Source organism: Schistocerca cancellata, chromosome 5 (genome assembly GCF_023864275.1).
Source record: "Schistocerca cancellata isolate TAMUIC-IGC-003103 chromosome 5, iqSchCanc2.1, whole genome shotgun sequence".
NCBI lineage: Eukaryota > Metazoa > Arthropoda > Insecta > Orthoptera > Acrididae > Schistocerca > Schistocerca cancellata.
In genome coordinates, this window is record NC_064630.1 from 357,907,485 (window position 1) to 357,934,831 (window position 27,347).

The 27,347-nt window shown below is 42.1% G+C and overlaps 1 protein-coding gene across 2 annotated transcripts in view; it reads left to right on the top strand.

The window, feature by feature from the left end:
- LOC126187688 (WD repeat-containing protein 47) overlaps positions 1 to 27,347 on the top strand; it is a 676,574-nt gene that overhangs the window by 636,168 nt on the left and 13,059 nt on the right. For both annotated transcript variants that reach the window (XM_049928928.1, XM_049928929.1), the window contains 3 exons: positions 13,790 to 14,001; positions 25,246 to 25,415; positions 25,776 to 25,946. In XM_049928928.1, coding sequence (XP_049784885.1) covers positions 13,790 to 14,001; positions 25,246 to 25,415; positions 25,776 to 25,946 — 553 coding nt within the window. The remainder of the gene's footprint in view (positions 1 to 13,789; positions 14,002 to 25,245; positions 25,416 to 25,775; positions 25,947 to 27,347) is intronic.

Below are 27,347 nucleotides of genomic sequence, written 5' to 3' on the forward strand. Positions count from 1 at the left end.
TCTTTTTTCCTCTCGCGTAAGTTATGCGTAAAATGGAAACGGCCCTTTACGCAACAGGGGAAAGGGGAGTGCTGTGTCGCCACGCCTTTGGAACGGCAATGAGAGGTTCAGTAAACACTCTTGAGTGGGTGTTCCATACAATAGTATAGATATGGACTCATAAATTATCTTCATTACACCTACAACATGCATTTATTGCACTGACGCGAAAAATTGAATGCGTTATTCTCTTGACTGTGGAATCTGTGGTTTTTTTTAAAAAAACCTGCCTGGTTGGGCTGTAGAAGTAACTGCAATTTTTTTAATCGCATGTACCCTGTATTCGTAACGAATCTTTGATATTGATTGTCGTTACGCCCAACAGGCGTCTACCTGCGCGCGTCTCTCTCTCTCTCTCTCTCTCTCTCTCTCTGTGTCTGTGTCTGTGTCTGTGTGTGTGTGTGTGTGTGTGTGTGTGTGTGTGTGTGTGTGTGTGTGAGAGAGAGAGAGATATCCGAAATATTTTTTAACCAGGAGGGAGGTCAACATTAGAGACGCTGGAATCACATTTTACATATCGTAGTCCTGTCGGTCGCCGAATCCAATGCATTGTCAATCATTTTAATGCTGGTCTGCAGTTGTGGATTCAACCAGTTAGCCGTGAAATTTCCGTGATGTCTCTTGCCTTGCTGGCGCTCACGTTACACACCTGAGCTGTGCCAAATTTAATGGTGGAAGGTGTCACGTTTTGACGAACCACTCGTATATGGAGACGTGAAATTACTATCGTATCGAAATGTCATTTTTTGAAACAATAGCTGTTCAGAAATTGGCAGAATAGTTCGTCGACAACAGAGTTATGAAAAAATTGAGAGTGCAAGTGAAAATTTTCTTTGGATGATTTTTTTCCAAATTTTTCGTAAGTCTGACTCTTACAACAACGCCTGAAATATCTCTGTTCAACTTCTAGTAACCAGTCACTTTCAGAAAGTGCGTTCACCACTGGTTTGCAGAATTTCGGTGGTCGTCCTTCCATCAACGATTAATTTCGTCACGGTAGTTTCAGAAAACATGGACGCTATTCGCACCGCTGTCTGAGAGGATCTTCAGTGACTTACCATGAGGCAGAACTACCCTTACACATAGTGGTTCGACACTGGACTCGCATTCGGGAGGACGACGGTTCAATCCCGCGTCCGGCCATCCTGATTTAGGTTTTCCGTGATTTCCCTAAATCGCTTCAGGCAAATGCCGGGTTGGTTCCTTTCAAAGGGCACGGCCGACTTCCTTCCCTGTCCTTCCCTAATCCGATGAGACCGATGACCTCACTGTCTGGTCTTCCCCAAAACAACCAACCAACCAACCAACCTTACACATACCAAAGACTGCGTCACGTTCGTACGAGCCGGACGCTATGCAGCAGTCTATCGTTTGGGTGTTCCAGGATCAATCGAAATCAACAAAAATCGTTTGTTCGCGAAGCACTTCCAAAATAACGATCACTTGTTTCATTAGTTGCACAGGACATGTCCTGACTTGTTTTAGAGGACCGAAGAACAGCTGATGCTGAACGATATAAAATATCACAAGTCAATGATGAACTCAGGAATAAACAACCGTAAACGATTCATCATGACGACAATGCCATATGTCATACAGCTAGCCATACATTTGATTTTTTGACGTAAAAAATACCTACTTAATGCCTCATTGCCCGCGTTCACCTGATTTATCGACTAACGATGTCAGTTTGTCCACGTATTCCAGCGTTTTCCATCACCTCAAGAAGATGTGGAATTCTTTCAAAATCATGGTTTTGAGTTACCGACAGGAACGTGGAAAAATGTTTACAAAATTGGTTCGAACTCATACTGGAGTGCATCAGTATTAAAAACGAATGAACTGTCTGATCAGAAGTTCGTTGATAGCTACTAGCGGACATTCATATGGCGTCGTACAATCTTAGCGCTTACGGCGGCTTCTTCTCTCCTGGAGGCAGTTTCAATAAGTACCTGAATGTCTATGGAGGATTAGCAGTCATTCATGTTCAGGAGCCGAAACCAGCGAGGTTGAGGTTGTTGGACGCTGATATGTGGAGTGAAGTTGACGTTGTAACACATCCCCCGCCCCCCGCCGCTCAAGACGGTTCATTGATTTTCATGAATGTTACAGTCTACAAACCATCGCCTCACAGATGCTGATTTATAGCAGGATGCATTGTCAAGCTGATAAAAAGTATCATTGTTTCTGAACTGCTCCTCTACTGTACGCTGCAAAAGGCCTTCACATCATTCCACGTTTAGCATTTTCTTAAGCCCAATAAGGGAACCACACCCTAACCACGAAAAACACCCTCATACCTTAACACCCTCATACCTTAACACCCTCATACCTTAACACCCTCATACCTTAACACCATCTCCTCCGTACTTTGCTGTTGGCGCTACTCCTGATGGCAGGTAACGTTCTCCAGGTATTCGCCAAACCTAAAGCCTTCCATTGGATTACCACAGGGTGTAACGTGATTCATCACTCAAAAACACTCGTTTCTAATCATCCACTCGCCAATGACGACGTTCTTTACATTACATCTGGCGTTGTTTAGGAGCTGCTTGACCATTAACTCCCTACCCACATTCACTGTGCTACTTGGTCTGCTGGTAGTGCTTCGGAACTCTCAGTGAATCCTTCCGCTGATTACATTTCATTTTTTTTACAACCACCTTCCGCAATTATCGACCGTTCCCATCCGTCAGTACAACAGCGTGCTTGGTCCTTGCTTGCCTGTGGTTGTTCCTTCGCGTTTCCACTCCACAGTCGCAATATCTGCAGTCAGCTTGGGGAGCTTGAGAAGGGTTGAGATGTCCCTGATGGACGTGTTACTCAGGCGACATCCAATAACTAGCCCACGTTCGAAGTCTCTGAGCTCGCCTGACGGATTCATTCTGATGTTGCTGCTTCTCTACTGACAACACAGAACTCGCCGCCTCCTTTTATACTGGCGGGCCCGTGGTATCTAATGGTCGTGGTATCTAATGGTCGATTACGCATTACATGAAGTGTCTGGATACTTTTGAACAGATAGTATGTTTTGATAAACACTAAAACGATCTAATAAAAATCTGTCGACCTTTAAGATATTCTGTAAAACTTTAAAAAGTAGCAGAGCGTTGTCGAATCCGATACGTTCAGGGTGAAGTAGGTACGTCAGCGTTCATCTATTACGAAAATGAGAGCCTCCCGGTTCGGTAACTGTATAACCACGGTGACTTCTAATTTTTTTCGTCTTTGCGCGTGTGCTACTTCCGATTGCTGGGGTGCCGACGACACTATAGTTTCGAAACAAGTCTGCAGGCTCACCTTCGCTCCCCCACGCTGTGGCCAGCTCAGTAACGCCGGTGACACAACCATTGTGCACACGCTCTTCGCCGTCAACTGCACGTGCAATTTACGGTTGAGCCACGGGCAACACGCAAACCTTCAAAAGTGTCATCAACTAGGAAATTTTACGCCAGGCCGTAAGCCTGTTAGAAAGCAAATGTGACGCTGCCCTGCTTCATCGTCCAAGCTGCTTGTTTTCTAGCGGCCTTAATCACGCCAGAGAAATGCCAGAGTACTTTCGTGGAAGAGAGGGTTCCCAGCTCGTTTTCCCGTTCCAGTAATTAGCACCAAGGTAGTATATTCAACACACGCGTAGTCGCCAGCAGTGCGAAGAAATTATGAGGCTCATTAAATGAATCATTACACAGTTCGAAGCGGAATGTACCTTATTTTCATTTTTTGTTGGAAGGCTGCCATTTTAGCCGTTTAAATTTCTGTTTTGCGTGTCACATAGTTATCCTTTCAAAACAGCAGCTCGCCTCATTTTTGTAACGATAAAATGAAACTCTTGCGCTGAACTGCTGGAGTATTATCGATTTCTCGGTCATTTACACGAATGGTCTGGAAGCACATTCATGCCTCTGATTTAATCTATTTGTCACTGCTTCTCACCAGGTTTAATCTACATGTATGCCAGATAAGCATCCTTACAAGAAGTCGTGGAGGGTGGATAGTGTAGCGTCACAATAATTTCACCCCTCCTTTGTCACGGCAAGGAACGCTGCTGTCGTCTATCGTATCTATAAGCTAGAGTTTATGTGGCTTTTACCTTCAAGGCCTTGTATCAGCATGAAGTTCACCCTGAGAATGTGGGAGAAAGTATTATTTTACTGCTGGGACATGTACAGCCGGTTTTTTCTTTTCTTTTGCAATGCGTCATGCACGACACATGTCGTAGCGTCTGCCACTGGAGTTACGAGCTCCCTATGGTGCTTTCGCAGTTAGTAAATAAACGCGTGACGGAACGTCTAGCTCTTCTTGGAATGTGCTCTGTCTCCTTTATAGGCACGCATGCAACAGCGTGCTTGCCTATATGTTCCAACACCTTCGCATAAAAATGGTATTTTTCCAGGTCTCACACCTCGGGTTCTGTAGGTGATAAAAAGGTAGGGTCAAGTGTTTTGTATGGCTTTTGGGCTACGGGCCATTTGTATAACCAACAGAAACGTCATCTTAGTGTTACCATTCTACAATACATGCTCAAAATATGAATTTTACACACTTCTTCCAGCTTAGGGAACGAAGGTGTACTGGACAATTAAAGAAACAGTGAACAGACCAAGATTAACAAGTGCAACATTGAGGAAGATGCTAGAGCGCTGGTGTCGTGGTTAAGTGGTTACGGTGTTGGATTACCAAATTGGCAAGTCGGCTCTTAAACCCCCATGTGCCATTTATTTATTTTTATTTTCTTTCCACAGCTTTATGAACTGTCTCCCGGTCATTGAAATGTTTGTTCTCTTCCTGTAGTCCTGGAAGTTGTAATACTATACGTTGATTATAGAATATGAGTCGTGTGGTAGGAATACATTAACGTCGCAAGTATAAATATGATGAATAGTGAAAGGAGCCGAGATACGACGTAGACGTCTGACACAAATGAAAACAACAAATAAACGCTTGTGAAGTGGGTTACAACAAAAGGATTTAAGAGTGAAACTTCCAAGGCGGAACGCAACTACAAAAACGTTAAAATCTCATGTTTTGACAGAGCACAGAGAAACTGTGTGATTGTGAAACTGTTGCGTTCATTTGTCGTAGCTTAGGTCACAAACTATTATGTTTTCATCATTTCCTTGGGAGTGATCACATTCATACGAACACCTAAATTAGGCAAGGAGGCATATCTGACACACTCACCAGGCGTACGAATTAGGTCCTATTATATGACTCACGTACTGTCACTAATGCCGTTTATGACATACCAGATATGTTTTCCGGTGAAAGATTCGGTTGACTTTCGCCTAGTCATCAAAGGTTCGCGGATCCCATTCGAAAGCCCAACACCGTGACAATTTAACCACGATGCCGTCGCTTTACTTCATCGCTCAATATTCACTTCTTAAGTTTGGAACGTACACGGTTTCTATTTTACTTTTTTCTTCACAGTTCAGTACACCGACTTCCTCTTCTCATGCCTGATCTGTGTTCAGATTTTGACGGGCTGTCCAATGAGCCCCTTTAGCCGCTAAATCTGAAGGATATGCAATGGGGAGTTTCCCTTGTAAGACCTCGAAAATTTTCTTGGTATCTTTATCCATTCCGAGATTCGAAGTTACCCTGCTTGTACTCGTAAAACTGGCACGTAAAATGCGAGGCGAAAAAGTGACGTAGCCCGGAGAAATATGCTGTTAAGTGTCTCCGTTATCATCGGAAAGGTTCTTGAAACCCCATGTTGTAGTAATGAGAGACATGCAATTTTTGTTTCACGTAAAATCCGTCCTGAGGCGTAAAATTAGTCTTGCATTATTTCAGTGTAACAAGAAGTAGACTCAAAATTTTATTACCTAATACATTTCTTTTCATACGAGTAACTTGCGCCGCTTCAGCAGGAAAAAGAAGGGAGCCGACGGAAAAATACTCCTATCGGAGAACAAAAAAGGCGAATATGCTCATGTTTAAAAGACTCTGACCGAAAAGTGAGGTCTCAACTGCGCCAGGTGCTGAAGTATAAGTTGCAAAAAAATTGGCTTGCAAGTATATTCGTTCTTTTTATGCTGAGAGGGGAGATGGTGGCAGTGAAAAGAGACGGAAAAGTAGTAAATACTGGAAGACAGTAGATAGTGGTTGTGGTATAGAAAGAGCAAAGGAGACAGTGGCAATACGAGAGAAAGAGAGGGACACAGTGGCAGTGAAACATAACTGACAGTGACAGAACAGAGTTAGAAAAAGAGTGGAGGAGACAGTTCCATTGGGACAGGAAGAGAGAAGGAGAAAGTGTAAGTGGGTGAGAGCCAATGACAATGAGAGACAGTGACAACGCGGAAGGTAGAAATAGTGACAATGAGAAGAGACAGCAGCAGCAGGCATGAGATACTAGAGGGGTGTGTGTGTGTGTGTGTGTGTGTGTGTGAGAGAGAGAGAGAGAGAGAGAGAGAGAGAGAGAGAGAGAGAGAGAGAGATAGTGAGTGAGTGAGTGAGTGAGTGAGTGAGACAGGAGACACTGACATAAAGAGTTACTGACAATGAAATGGGCTGAATGAGTGAGTGAGAGATGAGTATGAGCGACTTACTGATAGACTAGTGTTTGTGAGCTAGTTACAGTGAAGGGAGTTGTGGGAGTGAAGTGAAATGCATGTTAAAAAAGAGCTCGAATATGCTCGCATGCCAAAAAATTTTGGCAACATTTTTAAAGCCGATGAGAAAGGTAGAATGAGGCGGCTGGTACGCCACTTTTCAGTTCTTTTAAATAAACAAGATTAGTGTTTTTGTGCTCAGATAGGAGCATATTGCCGCTGGTCAATACTACGCAATAAGTATCGGAATTGTCTTCTATGTGGTCGTCCCTATAGAAAATTTTGAGATACTTCCGCCTTAAATCGCTTCGGACGCTCAGCCGTAGATGATATACGGTCCTGATAATCCATCGCTGATGTTACGACCAAACAACAGCGGGCATTCCTGTATATTTAAGCAAAAACACATTCGATTTGTTCGTGTTGTGGGTGAATTGCCAGACCCTGCGCCAAAGGTAGATACTGTGTAGTTCTTAGTGCATTTCGCCCGATTGTGTGGCATTGGAAGTTCCGTATTCGCAGGTCACATTGTTTTATTTTCATATTTTAGTCCAACAGGTTTCCTAGCTATAGCTTCATTTTCAGTAACTGTCTTTTGGCGTCACATATGCTTCAGCTCGTATCACCTAAATTTGGCCACGAAATGTTCATCTTCTGTATCGGTGAAAAACTTCGTAATATACTTAATATAACATGTTCATGGTATTTACCAATGCACCTGTGCATATGTTGCTTGATTTGAAGTTTAACTGCAAATTTGGACGTTATTTATCGATGTTGCGTGTGTCAGGAGGTAGTTTTAAACCGAAGCAGATGTGAGGCCTAAATATAGTCAATATAGAGTTATAGCTTCGAAACCTGTTGTTCGACTAAAACAGGGAAATAAATTATTGCATCTAATGCTGGCGTGTTACAAACAAAATCATGAACATGGACAAATGAAAAGTACTACGCGTAAACAGTCAGAAAGACCAATTATTTGTAGTTACTCGATCACTGGAAGCAGTCACATACATAAAATATCTGGGACTATACGTACGGGGCGATTTAAAGTGGAATGAAAACATATGCCAGGCTGAGATTCATTGGAGGAAACCTCGTAAAATGTAGTCCACCCACAAACGAGATAGCTTGCAAAACCCTCGTTGGAGCAGTGCTAGAATAGAGCTCGTCAGTCTGGGATCAGTACTAGATAGCAGTGATCGAGGAAATAGAGAAGTGCCGAAGAAGATCAGAGCGTTTCGTTACAAGTTCATTTAATAAGCGCGAAAGCGTCACGGAGATGCTCAGACGACTGCAGTGGCAGACACCGCGAGAGAGGCGTTCTGCATTACGATGTGGTTTACTGTTTAAATTTTGAGAGCGTACGCTCCTAGAGGACTCAACCAATATATTGTTTTCTCCTACGTCTATGAACTTCGAATTAGGGGATTTCAGTTCACATGCAGGCTTACTAACAATCGTTCTTCCAGCAGACCATTCGCGACTGGAAGAGGAAAGGGGAGAAGTGACGGTGGTGGCTTGCGATGTGTAGATGTAAAGTAAGCTAATCACGGACAAACCGTGACGAAATGTCTGTCAATTTATTTTCTACAATAGTATAGTATGTCGGCAGTCGCACGGAGCTTCGACAATTAGTCTCTAAACCTTTAAAGAAGTATGGTAGTATGAGCTGATTACGTTCGTGCATGTTTTTCGCTGTTATTACTAATGGTGTTTTATCATTCTTAAATCACAACTGGCAAAAAATTACGAATTACAAAATAAGACACAAGTGTGAACTGTTTTATCATTCTTAAATCACAACTGGCAAAAAATTACGAATTACAAAATAAGACACAAGTGTGAACTGTCATTTGCGGGGTAAAAAAGTACGCGCACTTTTTAGGTTCGTTGCTGTCCCAGAGTCAACATCTCACAGAGCTTGTTTCTCATCGGCAAGCCCGTCAGACGGAGTGACCGTCGTGGTTGCTGCACGCTGTGAAGACGAAGACCTGTCACGTCTAACAAAACGCGCTCCTTATCGTGATATGCGACCGCAGCGCTCCAGCGGTAGTTCCTGGCTGCGTCTGGCGTGTAAATCACAATTCGTTTACGAAAATGAACGTACATAAATAGCTGCGTTAACTCACTCAGCGATTGTGCAAGAAAATCGCGAAGAAGATTCTGGATTCGTCGTTGGCTTGAACAGTACATAAGGCTGTACAACAATCTGAGATATAGGGTGACAATTATTGAACTTCATGAAAACAGGTAAATTAGTTACAAGCTAAGGCGTGCACACACTTCACCAAACATGCAAACGTCACTACAGATATTCGGATTCAGGTTATGACATGTTCGATAAGCGTGCCATCATTGGAGATGATGTGGTGCAGACGAATAGCGAAATTCTGCATGATCCGATGAAGTGTCGGAACATCGATGCTATTGATCTCCTGAATGCCTGTTTTCAGCTCAGCAGTGGTTTTGGGGTTATTGCTGTACACCTTGTTTTTAATATAGCCCCACAAATGGAATCGCATGTGTTCAAATCAGGAGAATATGGCGGCCAGTCGAAGCCCATGCCAGTGGCGTCTGGGTACCCCAGAGCCAGAATGCGGTCCCCAAAGTGCTCCTCCAGGACATCTGACGCTCTCCTGCTACAATGGGGTCGAGTTCCTTGTTCCATGAACCACATATTGTCACTTTGGATAATGGGGATGAAATCATCTTACAAAACCCTCACGTATCGTTCGTCATGAAATATTGCACCGATTATTCCGTGACTGGACATTGCACACCACACAGTCACCCGTCGAGGGTCAAGAGACTTCTCGATCGCGAAATGCGGATTCTCGGTTCCCCAAACGCACCAGTTTTGCTTACTGACGAACCCATCCAAATGAAAGTGGGCTTCGTCGCTAAACCAAACCATGCATGTGCATACTAATTCCCATTATGCCCCGCGGCGTACCGTGCAGTTTGAATGTCCTGATGCAAATCATTCAAAAGTTACGACGATTTTATTTTACATAGATCAATAACTTCACCTGGCACATAGTACTAGAAGTTATTCGTTAACTCTGTTGAACCTTCATTCCATTTTCGGTTTTACATTGAATACATTTAAAGTGCATGTGCATATTGTCCGTATCCTCGATCTTGCATGACTACCAACACCCTGAATTAACGTCCTTCATCTCTTAAGTTTCAAGATAGAGATTCGTTTCGTAACTACATTTGAATGGGGGAAGAGATTTTTTTCAAAATGCTGACCATCACTGAAAAAGATATTTTCCGGGAAGTGAGATAGACTAGCATTCACGTTAAGATTTCAGGTCACTGGAGAAACATTCCAGTCGTTGGCTTATGTAGCAAAATTGCAGCAAATACATTATTTATAATAAATAACATAGATTATTGCAGATAATACTTCAGTTAAATTAGTAGGAACCTCCCAGAACCTTTTAGGAGACAAAAGGTGAAAAAATTGGAGGGGGATGGACGCGAACCTGTCTCTACTGACATTCTCTTCATAGGTCGTACAATCAACTACCGTATGGCTTCGACATGGCAGACGGGCGTACGTATGTGGTAGACTGTATGTACAAATGTAATTATTTTATGTTTAACTGACAGACTGTACCAAAACGACGCTCTTTTTGCTGGATCACCATTTTGTGCCGTAGAATTGAAACGGTGTACTTTCATTTCATAGCACATAAGTTAAACACTAAAAGTACCGAGCATGGAACTACAGATACGTAGCTTCCTGTCATTTTATTATAACAAGTCCTATGTAAAGCAAAGCATTTTCGAAATATCAATTTGTTGATGTCTTGAAACAGCTTCTCTTCATACCACATAACCTATGACAAAGAAAATCCATTAAAACAGTATTTAACGCCACAATACGGGGACTTCCAAGTTCTGCTTAGATTCTTTTCTTCGCGCTTAGCAGTGTAGTGGAACGTGGAATTCTATGTTGTGACGTCACAAGCTCCTTGGCGACGTGAGAGGACGGCTTTTAAAGGAGACGGTGTAGGATTGCGGAAGTCGTCATGTGGCTGTCACGCCACCTAGCACGTTTTTGTATCCTTAGCGGCAGCCGCTTCTTCGTTTTTTAACGGCGCTATAGGGTACGTGAGAAAATATTTGTGCTGCTGGGCCGCTAATAACCGCTTTCATTGCCCGCGGATGCTTAGCGTGCTGGCGTGGAAGCGCAGTAAATCGGCAGTGGGAAAACACAGCGACTGCAAACCGCGTTCTCCCTCTCACGCGTCTGCATCCTCGGGCTTTCTTTCATCGCGGCCTTTGGCGAAGGTACCTTTAACTCTGATCCGAATCGCGCTTTGAGTTCTAAGATCAATATGCTCTCTGTCGCCTTTACCATAACTACATCCATTACCAAGTCTTGAATTGTTTGCAGTTTTTGCGAAGGTGTTAGACGTTTCTTCGTGGCCGTGACTGATTCGGCGGCGTTTCGCCATTGTATGACAAAAGCATAGACTGAGCCAATAAACCCCCTCTTCAGTCACGCTAGAGATTTTGGTCAAAGAATGAGTGTGTGCGCTTGAGATATCGGCGTGCTTTCTGGTTAGCAATGAAAGCCTATTTTTTCTGTGTTTCAAATACTCACTGCCTTTATAGAACTAAAAAAAAAGTTACATTTAGCAGTAATCGTGTCTGTTTCTTATTCCACATTCTGTGAATCACTTCTAGAAAACAAAAGCTCGTTGTATACATAACAAAAAATTATTGTCGAGTTATGACAGTAAAATTTGAAAGCTGGTTGTGGCAGTATGTGGATATTTCAGTATATACAACGGTTATATGCCTCTTTTCTAGTCTCAAAAGAAAACACCAGTAGTGAAAAACACTGCTTTTTGACTCCACAGCAACGAGCGATAACGGTGACTTTTCGCCGTCCGTGGTAAACTAGTAGCTTTCCGTCACAAGTAAGTCGCCGCGATACACTAACGACTTTGTGACCGAACACTGAGAGAGAGCAAGAAATTATTACAACGTGAGATAATGGAATCGTAACGCTCTGTGGTAGTTTGTCAGGAGTCAACGGTGTGCTAAGATAACCAGCTTGCTTTATGTTCCTTCATGGCTATACTTTACAGCTCACGAAAGAATTACAATACACAAGGCAGGGTGTTTGATGACTCCACTGTCGCAGTATTTTTCTGAAACAAAAGAAACAAAGTTATTTTCTTGGGACCCCGTTATTTTTTTTGTAAAACTCTTGTGTTAGTACATTACTGTAGTTCTGAGCGAACATTCCGGATGACATTGTCGCACTCTTAAAGCCAGCTGTAAAGTTTCCTTACAGATGCACGGGGAAGCTTGGAATCCACCAGTAGCAGTTTGTTAACGTACTGTACATGTTTTAGTTAACTTGTCGAGAGAGGCGGCGAATAAAAAAAAAACCTTGTATTTTGTTTTCCCAGTACCGCTTGTGGCGAATATGATTTCGTGTATTCTGCATACGTTGGGGAAGGGTGTAGGTGTTTACGTAGTAATAAAGCGCGTCAGTGTCCTTTACCTATGCTTGCTCGTATGAGATTCTGTTGCGTTGCTTACAATACGCGCCCATCCATCCATTTAAAATAGGTTTGGACGCAGCAGAAGTGATAACCGCCGTTTTTTTTTTTTTTTTTTAATTTATTAAGCACCACTTCAGCGACATGTGGTGCCATACCTTTTTGATTCAACCCGCTTTTCAGCCTAACGCGCCTCATTGCAAAATTCCCTGTTACTTGGTCTATTAGAACATCAAACACTCTTGTCTTCAGTATTACACTTGTACTACTAGAGCGCGCAAGAGACAAACTACTTTTATACGCCTTCAAGGGAAGGAAGTGTCATTCCTTTGGTTACCGGGCCGCTGGAAACCCAGGGAGACAAGCAAGCTGCGATGCTGCAAAAAATGTGTGTTCGTAACAAAAGTAATGTGCTACATCGCACTGCCCCTTCGCCACTACCTCGTCGTTGTTGAGTATAATCGTGAGTCAGTGGAAGGAATCAGTGGGTGGAGGACAAAACAAGTTACAGCAAGTTAAGTTCTGCTTTGGTGAACAGCCGTATGGTGTGCACTAGATAGAATGGTTGGGAAACCGTTGTCATGTAATTTTTGGCCAAAAACTGCTTCACACGGCATGTTGTGTGTGCAGGGGTGTTGTCATAGTGCGGAAGCCAATCTCCTGGTTGTCGAGAACGAATTGGTGGTGGAAGATCCCGTTGATGTCTTCACGTGGGATCTCATCTTCCTTGCTTTCTTTGGTCTTGGTATTTATTTATTTGGCCTCCGGCAACTAACGGCCATTCAGCTAGCTAAATGGAGTCTTCAAGTGACTATATTGTTGCTTGGTTTCTGGGTCTTATCCATAACACTACGATTTGAAATCTGTGATGACTTTTGCGTCAAAATCCGGATCAGTTTTTGACTGTTCTTTCAATTCCAGACAGGAGCGCAAGTGATTGACTCTCTGGTCATACGAAAGCACACACGGAACGAATTTGCTGAAACACGTTTCATATTCACTCCAAATTTCAGGATATTCCAGTCATTTCTACAAATTCATCGATTGTTCTACAGTGGCTCACATACGATCGCAAAAAGTATTTTTTCAATGTTTCCGTGCCTGCTGGAATTCGTCGGACGTCGCGGTCGTGGTTCGTCACCAGTTGACATTTGACCACTTTTAAAACCAGAAAACCACACGTAAACCTCTTAAGCCGTCCGAAGCATTGCGACAGTTTGTGCCTCCTGATTTCCGTTAGAGGAAACACAGCCTGTTGTTAGCACCTTGGTATTTAATGTATGGCAGCCGAACACGTGAAATAGCGCTTACAAAGACAGTCACAGTGACCTCAGTAATGTTACTACACCAATGCCGCTAGGGAAATTAATACAAAATGATGTCTAGTGAAGGCGCCAGTTCTACCAATTGCCGAAGAATTATTTTTGTCACTTTTGCGTCTATTCCTAGTCCCCGACCCCTAACTACGGTTCGTAACTTCAGAAACTTGGGAACGACATTTGTCGAATCCCTGCCAAGTGGAATCGCTGCTGTATTGCTTTCCAAAGGTGGACCAGCACGCTGTTAGGCAGTTACAGTCTGATTAAAATTACTCGAGAGCTGCGGCGCGCTGTGCGATGCTAGGGGGCAGCGTGTGACGATGTGTTTCCCTGCGTGTTACAGCAGCCGGCGACGGCGGTGGGCGACGCCGACCTGAACGGCAGCGTGGGCAGCGGCGGCGGCCCGGGCCGGCCGCGCTTCGTCGCCGTCACCACGCTGGAGGACGTGCAGGCCGTGCGCTGCGCAGAGTTCCACCCGCAGGGCCGCCTTTACGCCGTCGGCTCCAACTCCAAGACGCTCCGCATCTGCTCCTACCCCAAGCTGTCGGACCTCAGGTGCGTCCGCCTAATTCTGATACCTCGCCTCATACTAAACTTCTGGATTCCTTACACGAAAAGCACACACGTTTCACACTTTATCATAATCGTGGAAATCACAGCTTTCAAACTAATAATATTTTCTTTTACTCCTCCTCCTACTTCTTACTTCTCCATCAGCCATTTGACATCTCCATTCAGCAGTACTAAACAGTCCTCCAAAGAAGTACGTTCAGTCAACGATTTAACAATTGCAAATTTCAGGGAAAGCCTACAGCAGTTAGACTGGGATGAGGTGTACCGTGAACCTGATGCCAATTTAAAATATAATTTATTTCATGACACGTTTGTAAATGCATTTGAAAACTGCTTCCCCAAGAAAATAGATAAATATACTCGTGAGAAACCATCTAACAAACCATGGCTTACTAAGGGTATAAAAATATCTTGTAACCGGAAAAGGGAAATGTATCTGACAGCAAGAAAGAGTAGTGACCCAGAAACTATCAAACATTATAAAAACTACTGTGCTATATTAAGAAAAGTTATTAAAAAATCCAGAAGTATGTGTATCATGTCTGAAACCAGCTCTGATAATAAAATTAAAACAATTTGGAATATTATTAAAAGAGAAACAGGTCAACCAGGAACACAGGAAGACAGTATTACCATCAAATTGAATGAAAACTTTACGAACAAAAAGTCAGAAGTTGAAAATATTTTTAATAATCATTTTCCAAAAGTTGTGGATATAGTAGGATCCAGGTGTTCATTAGAAGATGCTAGGCTGTTAATGGAAGAGGCCATACCTATGCAATTTGATACAATTGAAATCTCACCCAATTCTCCCTCTGAAATTAGGAAAATAATAAACTTTCTTAAAAGCAAAAACTCACATGGAATTGATGGCATTTCCAGCAAAATACTAAAAGCTTGTTCTCAACAGATAAGTAAGATTCTCAGCCACCTGTGTAATAGCTCTCTGGAACAGGGCATTTTCCCTGATAGACTGAAATATGCTATTGTTATACCTTTGCATGAAAAAGGGGATAGATCTGATGTCAACAATTACCGTCCAATCTCCCTTCTAACAGCTTTATCCAAAATGTTTGAGAAAGTAATGCATTCAAGAGTAGCTTCACATATCTGTAAAAATGAAGTACTAACAAAATGTCAGTTTGGTTTCCAGAAAGGTTTTTCAACAGAAAATGCCATATATGCTTTCACCAATCAAATTTTGAATGATCTGAATAACCAAACACCACCCATTGGGATTTTTTTGTGATCCCTCAAAGGCTTTTGATTGTGTAAATCATGAAATTCTGCTAGACAAGCTCAAGTATTGTGGCATGAGTGGGACTGTGCACAAATGGTTTAATTCGTACATAACTGGAAGAGTGCAGATAGTTGAAATAAGCAGTTCTCATAATATGCAAAAATCAGCACATTCCTCAAACTGGGGAACTATCAAGAATGGGGTTCCACAAGGGTCGGTCTTGGTTCCTTTGTTGGTCACGGGTCCTTTGTTGGTCACGGGTCCTTTGTTGGTCACGGGTCCTTTGTTGGTCACGGGTCCTTTGTTGGTCACGGGTCCTTTGTTGGTCACGGGTCCTTTGTTGGTCACGGGTCCTTTGTTGGTCACGGGTCCTTTGTTGGTCACGGGTCCTTTGTTGGTCACGGGTCCTTTGTTGGTCACGGGTCCTTTGTTGGTCTTAATATATATTAATGACTTGCCATTCTATATTCATGAAGAGGCAAAGTTAGTTCTCTTTGCAGATGATACAAGTATAGTAATCACACCTGACAAACAAGAATTAACTGATGAAATTGTCAGTAATGTCTTCCAGAAAATTACTAAGTGGTTCCTTGTAAATGGACTCTCACTGAATTTTGATAAGACACAGTACATACAGTTCTGTACAGTAAATGGTATGACGTCATTAATAAATATAGACCTTAATCAGAAGCATATAGCTAAGGTAGAATATTCCAAATTTTTAGGTGTGTCCATTGATGAGAGATTAAATTGGAAGAAACACATTGATGATCTGCTGAAACGTTTGAGTTCAGCTACTTATGCAATAAGGATCATTGCAAATTTTGGTGATAAACATCTTAGTAAATTAGCTTACTACGCCTATTTTCACTCATGGCTTGCATATGGCATCATATGGGTATTGTGGTAATTCATCACTGAGGAATAAAGTATTTATTTGCACAAAAGCGTGTAGTCAGAATAATAGCTGGAGTCCACCCAAGATCATCCTGTAGACATTTATTTAAGGATCTAGGGATATTCACAGTAGCTTCTCAGTATATATACTCTCTTATGAAATTTGCTATTAACAACCAAACCCAATTCAAAAGTAATAGCAGTGTATATAACTACAATACTAGGAGAAAGGATAATCTTCACTATTCAAGATAAAATCTAACTTTGGCACAGAAAGGGGTGAATTATACTGCCACTAAAGTCTTTGGTCACTTACCAAATAGTATCAAAAGTCTGACAGATAACCAACAAGTATTTAAGATGAAATTAAAAGAATTTCTGAATGACAACTCCTTCTACTCCATAGAGGAATTTTTAGATACAAATTAAGAAAAAAATTTAAAAAACGAAAAAAAAATAAAATAAGAAAGTTGTTATATTAACTTAATTATGTTGTTAATTTAACTTAATTATGTCATGTATTGGAAAATTTGACTCGTTCCACATCATTACGAAATATCGTATTCATGATCCATGGAACTAGTATTAATCTAATCTAATCTACTCCTAGGTGAAAACCTTCTGTAGACTTCACTTTTCAGTACAGTGACCAATCAGAGTCGTCTATATAGCTTCATGCGCTCCTGCTCATAAATTAAGGATAATGCTGATACATGGTCAAACAACGCTCTGATGGGCGGTTTGCGGGTTTAAATCACCTCCGGATATGACCATGTGGTGCATTTGACCTGCGGTCGTCGTACGGTGGTGCTGGCAGCAGTCCACATATGCAAAGGTGTGTTTGTGCATGTTCGAGTACGGTGCAGCGAGTAAGTATGCAGACGTTTTCAGACGTGCTAATGGTGACTGTGTGTTGAAAATGGCTCAAAGAACACACATTGATGACGCTATGAGGGGTAGAATACTAGGGCGACTGGAGGCTGGTCAAACACAGCAGGTCGTAGCGCGGGCCCTCCGTGTGCTTAAAGTGTGATCTCAGGATTATGGCAACGATTCCAGCAGACAGGAAACAAGTCCAGGCGCTACAGTACGGAACGTCCACAGTGTAAAACACCACAACAAGACCGATATCTCACCATCAGTGCCCGCGGACGACCACGGAGTACTGCAGGTAGCCTTGCTCGGGACATTACCGCAGCCACTGGAACAGTTGTCTACAGACACACAGTCTTCAGACGACTAAGAGACATGGTTTATTCGCTTGGAGCCCTTGTCACGGGAGAGCCCGTAAAGCACGGTGTCACGAACACAGTACATGGTCATTGGAACAGTGGTCCCAGGTTATATTCCTGGACGAGTCCAGGTATAGTCTGAACAGTAATTCTCGCCGGGTTTTCATCTGGCGTGAACCAGGAACCAGATACCAACCCCTTAATGTCCTTGAAAGGGACCTGTATGGAGGTCGTGGTACGCCCCTGCATGTCTTTGACCAGGATTCGACCCGCTCCATCTCGGTTTCCAGTCAGGCTAGATCACCAGGTGTATGTCATTTTGCACCAGTTGTTCCCCTTTTCAGGGGTGCAGTGAGTCCCACCTTCCTCCTGATGGATGGTAACCCACAGTCCTACCGAGCTGCCATCGTGAAGGAGTACCTTGAAACAGAAGATACCAAGCGAATGGTGTGGCCTGCCTGTTTTCCAGGCCTAAACCCCATCGAACACGTCTGGGATGTTCTCGGTCGACGTATCGCTGCACGTCTTCAAACCCCTACGACACTTCAGGAGCTCCGACAGGCACTAGTGCAAGAATGGGAGGCTATACCCCAGCAGCTGTTCGAGCACCTGATCCAGAGTATGCCAACTCGTTGTGCGGCCTGTGTGCGTGTGCATGTTGATAATATCCCATATTGCCATATTGATGTCGGGGTACATGCACAGGAAACAGTGGCGTTTTGTAGCATGTGTTTCGGGGCGGTTTTCTCAACTTATCACCAATGCCGTGGACTTACAGATCTGTGTCATGTGTGTTCCCTATGTGCCTATGCTATTAGCGCCAGTTTTGTGTAGTGCCACGTTGTGTTGCACCATATTCTGCAATTATCCTTAATTTATGAGCATAGCCATTAACATAGTTTCCATTACATCGTTGTCTGTCTGTGTCTTTCCTTATCTCATGAAGTCTAGCAAATAACCTCCTTGGCGACATGACCGGCTCTTCAGTTTTCATATCTGTATCTACATTCATACTAGACAAGACAACGAATGGTGCGTGACGGTGGGTACATTGTTTATAGTGGTACAAGATGGCTCCGTGGTGGGTTCAAAAATGGCTCTGAGCACTATGGGACTCAACTTCTGAGGTCATTAGTCCCCTAGAACTTAGAACTAGTTAAACCTAACTAACCTAAGGACAGCACAAACATCCATGCCCGAGGCAGGATTCGAACCTGCGACCGTAGCGGTCTTGCGGTTCCAGACTGCAGCGCCTTTAACCGCACGGCCACTTCGGCCGGCGCTCCGTGGTGGGTGCAAGTCTTTCAATTGGACGCCACTTGGCGACTTGCGTGACCCTAACTGATCCCGTTATACAGCCGGGGAAATGGGCCCTACAGTTTAACGTGGAATCCGAACCACGTGTCGTTTCTGGCGACTCCCGACGTCGTTGAGAGGCGAGGCTATCTTAAAACGCGAACTGAAAAATCCTTGGTCTGACAGGATTCGATCCCGCTCCATCTCGGTTTCCAGTCAGGCTAGATCACCAGGCCCGACTCCTTGTATCACTAGCAGTAATTACCTTTCCTGTTCCACTCGCAAATAGAGTGACGGAAAACCCACTGTCTCTATGCCTCTGTACGAGCCACGATTACACTCATGTTATCGTCGTAGACCTTATGCAAAATGTAGAATCGTTCTGCAGGCTGTTTCAAATGCCGGTTCAGCATCTCCGTAATACAAACGTGTCGTTAGAACTTACAAGTAACAAATATAGCAGCCCGCCTCTGAATTGCTTCAACGTCGTCTTATAATCCGACCTGGTAATGACTCCAAACAGCCGAGCAACACGCAAACATGGGTCCACTAGTGTCCTGTATGCTGCTTCTTTTATGGAGGAACCATACTTTTCTAAAATTCTCCCAATGAACCGAAGTCAACCATTCGGCTTTCCTACTACAATCTTTACATCCTCGTTCCATTTCATTAATAATGAAAGACATTTACCGTACCGGTAAACTGTATAGTAGCACGGCACGTTGGAGACCCCACAATCAGTACTGACTACAATGTAATGCAGGGTTTGCATAAAATTTGAAAAGGAGCTGACTTGATGCTCTTAGAGACTAGCAGCCCCATCCAAGGGAGATTGAGAACTGGATTCGCATTCCTGGGGAGCATGATTCAGACTCTTGTCCGGCCATCCAGATTTACTTTTTCTGTAGTTTCCATATTTCGATTTAGACAAAAACCGGGAAGTTTCCTTCGCAGGAAACACAACCCATTTCCTTCTCCACCTATGTCGTATTCGTGCATGTGCCCTGCCTGTAATGAACTTGCTCTCGACGGGATGTTAGATTTTAATGTTCTGTCCTTCCCTGCTACCTGTTACAAGAGGAGTAATTTAGAATATCTATATCATAATTGCTACTTTTATTTTTACTTGGGAATAATCAGTCATGCTTTTTATTGTTTGGTCCAAAAACTGTTTAACTCTAACACGTTAGTATTACGAAATTACTGTGAACACGTTGTCAAATGATGTCTAGGGGCTACCAACTACTAAAATAATTACATCAGAATCTACTGACACGTATTCCAGAATAAAATAACTTTGCTAGTCCTTTCTCGCCGCGCGGAGTGGCCGCGTGGTTTGAGGCTCCCTGTCACGGACTGCGCGGCCCCTCCCGTCGGAGGTTCGAGTCCTTCCTCGTGTGTGTGTGTGTGTGTGTGTGTGTGTGTGTGTGTGTGTGTGTTGTTGTTAGCATAAGTTAAAGTTAGTTTAAGTAGTGTGTAAGACTAGGGACCGATGACCCAGCAGTTTGGTCCCTTATGAATTCACACAAATTTGAACATTTTTAGTCCTTTCTCGTAAGCTTTTTGAGGAAGTCGACACGTGAATGACCTGGACACTTCCTGACCTTTTTATTTATTTATTTTTGTTCAAAATGAGAACAAGTCTCGCGTAGAATTTATTATTGTGAAATAGGTCGTTATCTCTGTCTCTCAACCCGAATTAAGTAAGACACAATAAACCTCATCACTGGCAATCTACGGAAAACTGATTGTTGTGGAGGACAATGCATGCAGTACCCAAAAACCAGATCAATGTGTAATTTACATTGTTCATCATTTTTATGGTTGGTTGGTTGTTTCGGGGAAGGAGACCAGACAGCGAGGTCATCGGTCTCGTCGGATTTGGGAAGGACGGGGAAGGAAGTCGGCCGTGCCCTTTGAAAGGAACCAACCCGGCATTTGCCTGAAGCGATTTAGGGAAATCACGGAAAACCTAAATCAGGATGGCCGGACGCGGGATTGAACCGTCGTCCTCCCGAATGCGAGTCCAGTGTCTAACCACTGCGCCACCCCGCTCGGTCACTCATTTTTATGTCTTTTTGGTTTATGTAATATGCACATGGGCTTTTTTGTTCCAATGCTCTTTTGATGCGGAACAAGTTGATAAAATAAGCATTAGCCACGGGTGAAGATTTTAGAGTAAAAGCCTGAAAAGCCTAAGAAGTTGTTTTTGCAGACATCCACACGCCTCTTCCTCGTATCAGTAGTCGTCTACACAATGCCAATAGTCCCAAAACTACCCATAGACGTAGTCGGTTATATATTAACCCAGTTATGCCAGTTATTCTCTTAACATCACTGGTCACGTTTGAAACATTGAAATAACCGTAAGCGTGCGTGTGGTCGAATGTAGAAGTCACGAAATATTTTCCGTGCCATTTGATGTGTTTCTAAATAGATTCTCCCAACTTCAAAAAACAACTTCTAAAGATCTACCTACACTTTCATAATAATATCCAATGTCGCGTATTAGTAATGACGAGGAAGTATCCGTGAAGAGAAGATAAAAGTGAACGCGCACATTGCTGTAAGCCAGTTAGCAGCAGTTAATCGAGGATCGGGCGAAATATTACGTTGAGGCTGTAGTGGTTAACGTGTTTCATGCAAATCTGAGGAACTCCTGAACAGAAGCTTGTAATTTGTTACGCGTGCCACCTCGAATAACGCAGCCGGTGGTGCCTCCACAGCTTTGATGCCTATCTGTTGACTCCGCTTGTATAACAGGTGGAGTAGCCCTCACAGACGTCCGTCGTCTTGACTTAGTTCACTTTCTCGCGTTGCTACTAATGAGCGGGACTGCTTTCTCCAACCAGTTCCTGGTGGCCGGAAAAAAAAAAAAAATTCTTGACACGGACCGATATCACGTTCTGGGGAGCAATGTCTGCCAGGACCATCCTCGTTTCATCTTCTTATTCTACATCTCCATTCGAAACGTCGGAGATTTTCTGGAATTTCTTAGGTTTCACGGTTCATCCGGACGCGCTACTAAGCATTTTTCTACTCGTCCATCAAAGACGTACCACGTCAGAACCTACCCTTTTCTTTGAATCTTTTCATACTGTTGTGACAGCTGGCGACTTCGTTCTTTCTCAGATGATTTTACGCATTCTGTTAAATTATTGTTGATATACAATCCCAACCACAATGGTATATGTTGAAATGTACGAGTGATGATCACAAAGTTTCCATTATCACCTTGAACGAATCGTGCTGCGACCATGAAAACTGGTGGTGATTTCAGCCCTCCTTGACATACCCATTCTTCAGTGCGACACTTTTTTCCCAACGATGGAAAACTTTGTGGCAACGTTGGTTGTAGAAGTCTGCGTTTTGTGGCTACTGAGAAAAAGTTCAGCCTCGAAAATCACTTCGTAAATCACCTCATTGTCAAATGCCTACCCTCAATTCTCTCTTCATATGAGGAAAGAGAGAGCACCAAGTAACTTCTTTGTCAGAAGAATTCGGTGGCTGGGGCGAAGTTTGGTAGCCCAAAGAAGCAACAAGTGCGACTGCTTCCATTGAAGAATGAGTTGGGGCATTGTCATGAAGCAAAAACACACCATAGGACAGCTACCAGCGATACTTGCTCTTGACAGCGATCCATAACCTCGTCAGGAAATTTCGACAGTATGCTCCTGTGACACTTTGTTCCTGACGAGTGTAATCTGTTAACACAAAACATGGAAGCCCGGGAGAAAAGAAAAAAAAAAAAACGCTCAGCATCATCTTGTCCGTTCATGGTTGAGTCTTCACCATTTCAGGCAATTGTGAAGCTATACAGTCCCAGTGATTAGTTTGCACTTTGTCTCGCTCGGGGTCATTGCGAAATACTCATAGATGGTGATTAGGTGGCTTAAGAAATTGTGTGTATTGGCCTGACCCATGCTGCCATATTTTCTGTGCTGCCTCAGATGGGCTGGCTTTTTTAGTGATGTGAGCAGTGGTGGCAACCACTGTTATGTTCAAAATATCTTGCAAGATGTCACATGTATTAAGTCACAACATTACTATAGAAGTTGAGCTTAGTCTTTTGATTACGACTATTAGCAGCATCAGAGATCTACAGTATAACCCAAGATAAGCTAAGCTTTGTACGTGTTACAGGGACGTTCATGTTCAAATGTTTTTCTTATTTCTAGTAATGAATATGAACTTAAATCAATTCAGTTCTTATACCACTCAGTGAGTAGAATATAAATGGCACCTAACTCCATGTTTCATGTCACATGGTGAATTCTTTTTCCTAACTGTTCAGGAAGTTGGAATTGTACATGACCCCAATGGCTCAGGAATATCTTTGTCAGCCATTGCTAAATGGTTTGTTAATAAATACTGGACACATTTTCACAGACCAGCTACTTTGCAACTGTCTGAAAGTTGTGGCTGGCAGCTGAAAGAATGACCTCATAGTCATGAAGACTACCAACTACCGATAGCCCAATATGTATAGAGCAGAACTATGGACCAAAGTGACACTGTATTGGGAAAGAAGGTAGCATCAATTGTTTATATTACATCTTGTGGTTTCAAAAACTGGAGCTCCAGAACAGTATTTTGTAAAAAGACAATTTTCTATTTTGTAGAAACATGATCTCACCGTAAGATTTTTATGCATTCCAGCACCTAAAATTTTATAAATTAAGCATTGCCTAGGCCGCCACTTCTCTTGCGAATCCCAGTCCTTCGCAGAGTATTGCATGGCATTTCGTTCTTTGCCATTCAGATTTTTCTTTCACAACACATGAAACACCTGCACCACCTAACCCCAGTGTCATATTGATGATAAGCAATTAAAACCTCATTACTCCATTGTCTGTCAAAATCTTAGGATTCAAGTAACTCCATTATCAAAGAGTGAGATGAAAGTGCATGGATTTCTCTAATCTATCAATACTTACTGCATTACTATCTGTACTGGTATCATTTTATATATTTTTTAAGAAACCATTTTTGCTTCTCGTGTACAATTTCACAAAATGCAGTTACGAGGTTTTCATTTCCTACCATGATGCATTTTTACACTTTTACCAGCTCAGCATGTATTGCCGACTGCAGCACCGTGTTCTGCCTGTTTACATATCTCTGTATTTGAATATGCATGTGTATACCAGTTTCTTTGGTGCTTCAGTTTAGATTGGTATTTCATATGCAAAGCTTTAAACATCTCAGTGGACTTCTACACCAGTTTGATGTCGCAAAAAGAGACATGAGAGTTGCTGTACAATCACCAATGGTTGACTTTTTTCACTTACGGAAAGCACTGCCAAGTCGCATAATACACTAGAGAAAATGTGGGAATGATAAGTCTTTTTGTTCCACGAGAGAATATACCATATTAGTTGCTGTTCCAGTTACTATGAGATAAAATTGTATGTCAAGGGGAAAGATTGCTCCTTTCATCAGTAGTACCTAAGTGAAATGGCAAAGAAGGAGAACCATCTGTTAAATGTGCTTGATGCTGGCACAGGATGATCCCTAATAAAATTATGAAATAAAAGAATTTATGTGCTCTTGAACCTCTCCAGGACTCCAGTTGTATTCTTGTGTTGTAGTTTATAGTCCCTGATAGTTAAAGAAAGATGCAGTTTTTTCCAGTGTAATTATCTATAAATTGCTCAATATATCACTAAGCTGACACGCTGGGATAACTTTGGTTTTCTGGTAATGTTGCTGTAATTATTCTGTTCTTTGTAGAGGACACCAAATATGCAGAGTACAATAAATAGAGGCAGGAGTATATGATGCTGAGAAATGAAATCACCTGTTCAAATGTAATAATGAGGGGATAAAGGGCAAAGGTGTTTGGAGTAGAACTGCATTGTGAAGTAAGTGAGTACAAATTGTGGTGGTGTTGGAGTGAGTGCAATGTCTTTCCTTGGACTGGTAAATCCATTTTGTAGTTTTAGATCTGTTTCTTTGAATGTAGACAGTATTAAGTGCTGTTCTCCATCAATTTATTTATCAATTGGGTACACCTGTCTGAAGGGAAAAATTATAACAATAGAATAGCAAATTCTTAAATAGAAATGAGAGGAGGGGAGAGGACGAGAGAACGTATACAGACCAATGTGAGGTGTAAAGTAATGAGAGTCAGGAGTGATAAGCAATGTGTTCATGTTGTGTGCTGCCAGAACCTACTGAATGATTTGGTACAGTGGTCAGCTCACTGACCTTGTATTTGGGAGGACGACAGTTCAAATCCACATCTGCCCATCCAGATTTAGGTTTTACATGATTTCCTTAAATCATTAGAGGCAAATACTGGGATGGTTCCTTTGAGAAGGGCATAGCCAGTTTCCTTCCCCACACTTTTGTAATCCAAGCTTGTGCTCCATCTCTGACGACTTCGCTATTGGTGGGGTCTTAAACTCTAACCCCTTTGTTTCAACATCTCTTCACTAAAGAAAAGCTAATTTTAAGTGACTGTATACTTTCAGAAATATTATGTGTATTTGCTAGTCCAATAACATAGTTTAAAATAAATAATTTTCTTACTGATGTAGGTCATTTTCTGTGTTACAGGGAAGATCATGCTACATATCAGCCAACAGTATTGTTTAAGCGTACAAAGCACCACAAAGGTTCAATATATTGTTTGGCATGGACTCCAGTTGGTGATTTAATGGCTACAGGAAGCAATGACAAAACTCTGAAGTTAATGCGATTCAATGCAGATACTTCCAATTTAGAGGGTGAGTTAAGTAATCAATACTCAGAATGAATTACAATGTTCACTAGTGGAATGTAAGGATAATTTATTTGTGTAGAGTTTGATGTGAGGAAAATCTGATGTCATTTGATGATAAAGCTCCATAAGTAATCTGTACTAAAGGTTTCATTAAACCTTTGACACAATAGGTATTGTCAACATAATCCAGAAAGTCTGTTTCTGGTTTATCTGAGAGAAATAACCATTTTTGTTATATAATTATGTTTGCTGATTTTGTGCTTATCCCCTGCTTTGTATATTTTCTGTGTAAATGCAAGATGTACACCTTGAACTAAACTAGTTGGAATAGGTAAGTTGTAAAATAAAATTTTCTATCTTACAGGTCAAGAAATAGAGCTTACAATGCATGATGGAACTGTCCGGGACTTGTGCTTCCTTGAGGATACAACAAACAAGTCCAGCCTTCTTATTAGTGGTGGTGCTGGTGACTGCAAAATATATGTGACAGACTGTGCTACAGGAACATCATTCCTGGCACTCAGTGGTCATTCAGGTATGTCACTGATCTAATTGTAAATTAATAATTGATCATTATTACTAAGTGTAACACTTCTGTTTCATAAATACCATGGAAAGCTTAGCAGTGGTTCTATTATGACTTCTGAAAAATCTGTTATACAATAATTGAAGTTGTTTAATTTCAAAGTAAGCTCACATATCTCCAGACAAAGGTCACTAAAGTTTTGTTGGGTGAACATGGAATCAACGTAACTGTCAGTAGCGCATTTCACAGTCACAACTCCTACAACAAAGCTATTTGAAGTAAGGGATGACTATAATACTAAGTCGCAGTGTGCCAAACCCATCAAATCTGAGGACCTTCATGTCATTATGTGACATGTGCACATTAGTGAGAAGTATTCTGCTTTCTCTGGATCAGTGAATTGTTTCAGCAGACTGGTTTAAAGTTTGTACCTACATTAATGAATATTGTGGCCTATGTAGAGTATCTGTAACTTTTATGACCAATTAAATTGGAGCTTGTTGTGTTGGAGAGTGAGTAGGTGTATTTAATCTGGATTGTACATTCTACTAGACTGACTGGTCCACAATGTCATATCCATCAGGTAGGCAGAGAGATGCAATAGTGTGGAATGTTGGCATGTCAGTATAGTGATATGCCAGCACTTCAGCACCCAGTGTGCCAACCAGTTATAGTTTCTGTGAATGATCATCTCCAGAGAGCAAACCCAAAAAGTAACCCTAAGGATGAATTTTTTATGATAATGTAAAGTATGTATGAAACACCACATTTAAAAAGGAGTGCCAGGGCCTTAATTGAAAATGTGAAAAGTGACATGAATAGTATAGGTGAGGGAAATAATAAAACACAAATAGTTGATGCTCTGAGCATACATACAACAAAATCTGTAATCCATGGATATGGAACATGCAATTTGCATTTGAAGAAGTAGGTGAAAAAATAAATTAACTCGCCAGACGTAACACGGGACAATCCAGTTTCACTCTGTTATGTAGTAGGCACCATTTATGTTGTTTGTGACACATTAAGTCCTTCTAATTGTCATCCCAGTGCAGTCACAATTTGCACATTACGTGAAATACAAGTTTAGTTTAAAGTGCTGACTTCTCACACTCCATTACCAAAATACAAATGAAGAGCACGGGTCCCACTTTCATAAGCTGTGTTTGAGAGGCTTCAGATGATTGGGTAGTACATTCGAATTCCTGTAGTCTCTTACCCTCTTACTTCATCCCATGAAATTTCATGAAGTTGTCATCCAGAGATTTATCTAGTTTCCTTTATAGTTGTATGTTTTGTTAACAGACCAAGAACAGTACAGCTGCTAAGTCTGTTTCTTTGTGAATTTCTGTCATTTGTTTCCTCTGATTTGAATTGGCCAGATGTTTTAATAGCATAGCTTGATGGAAA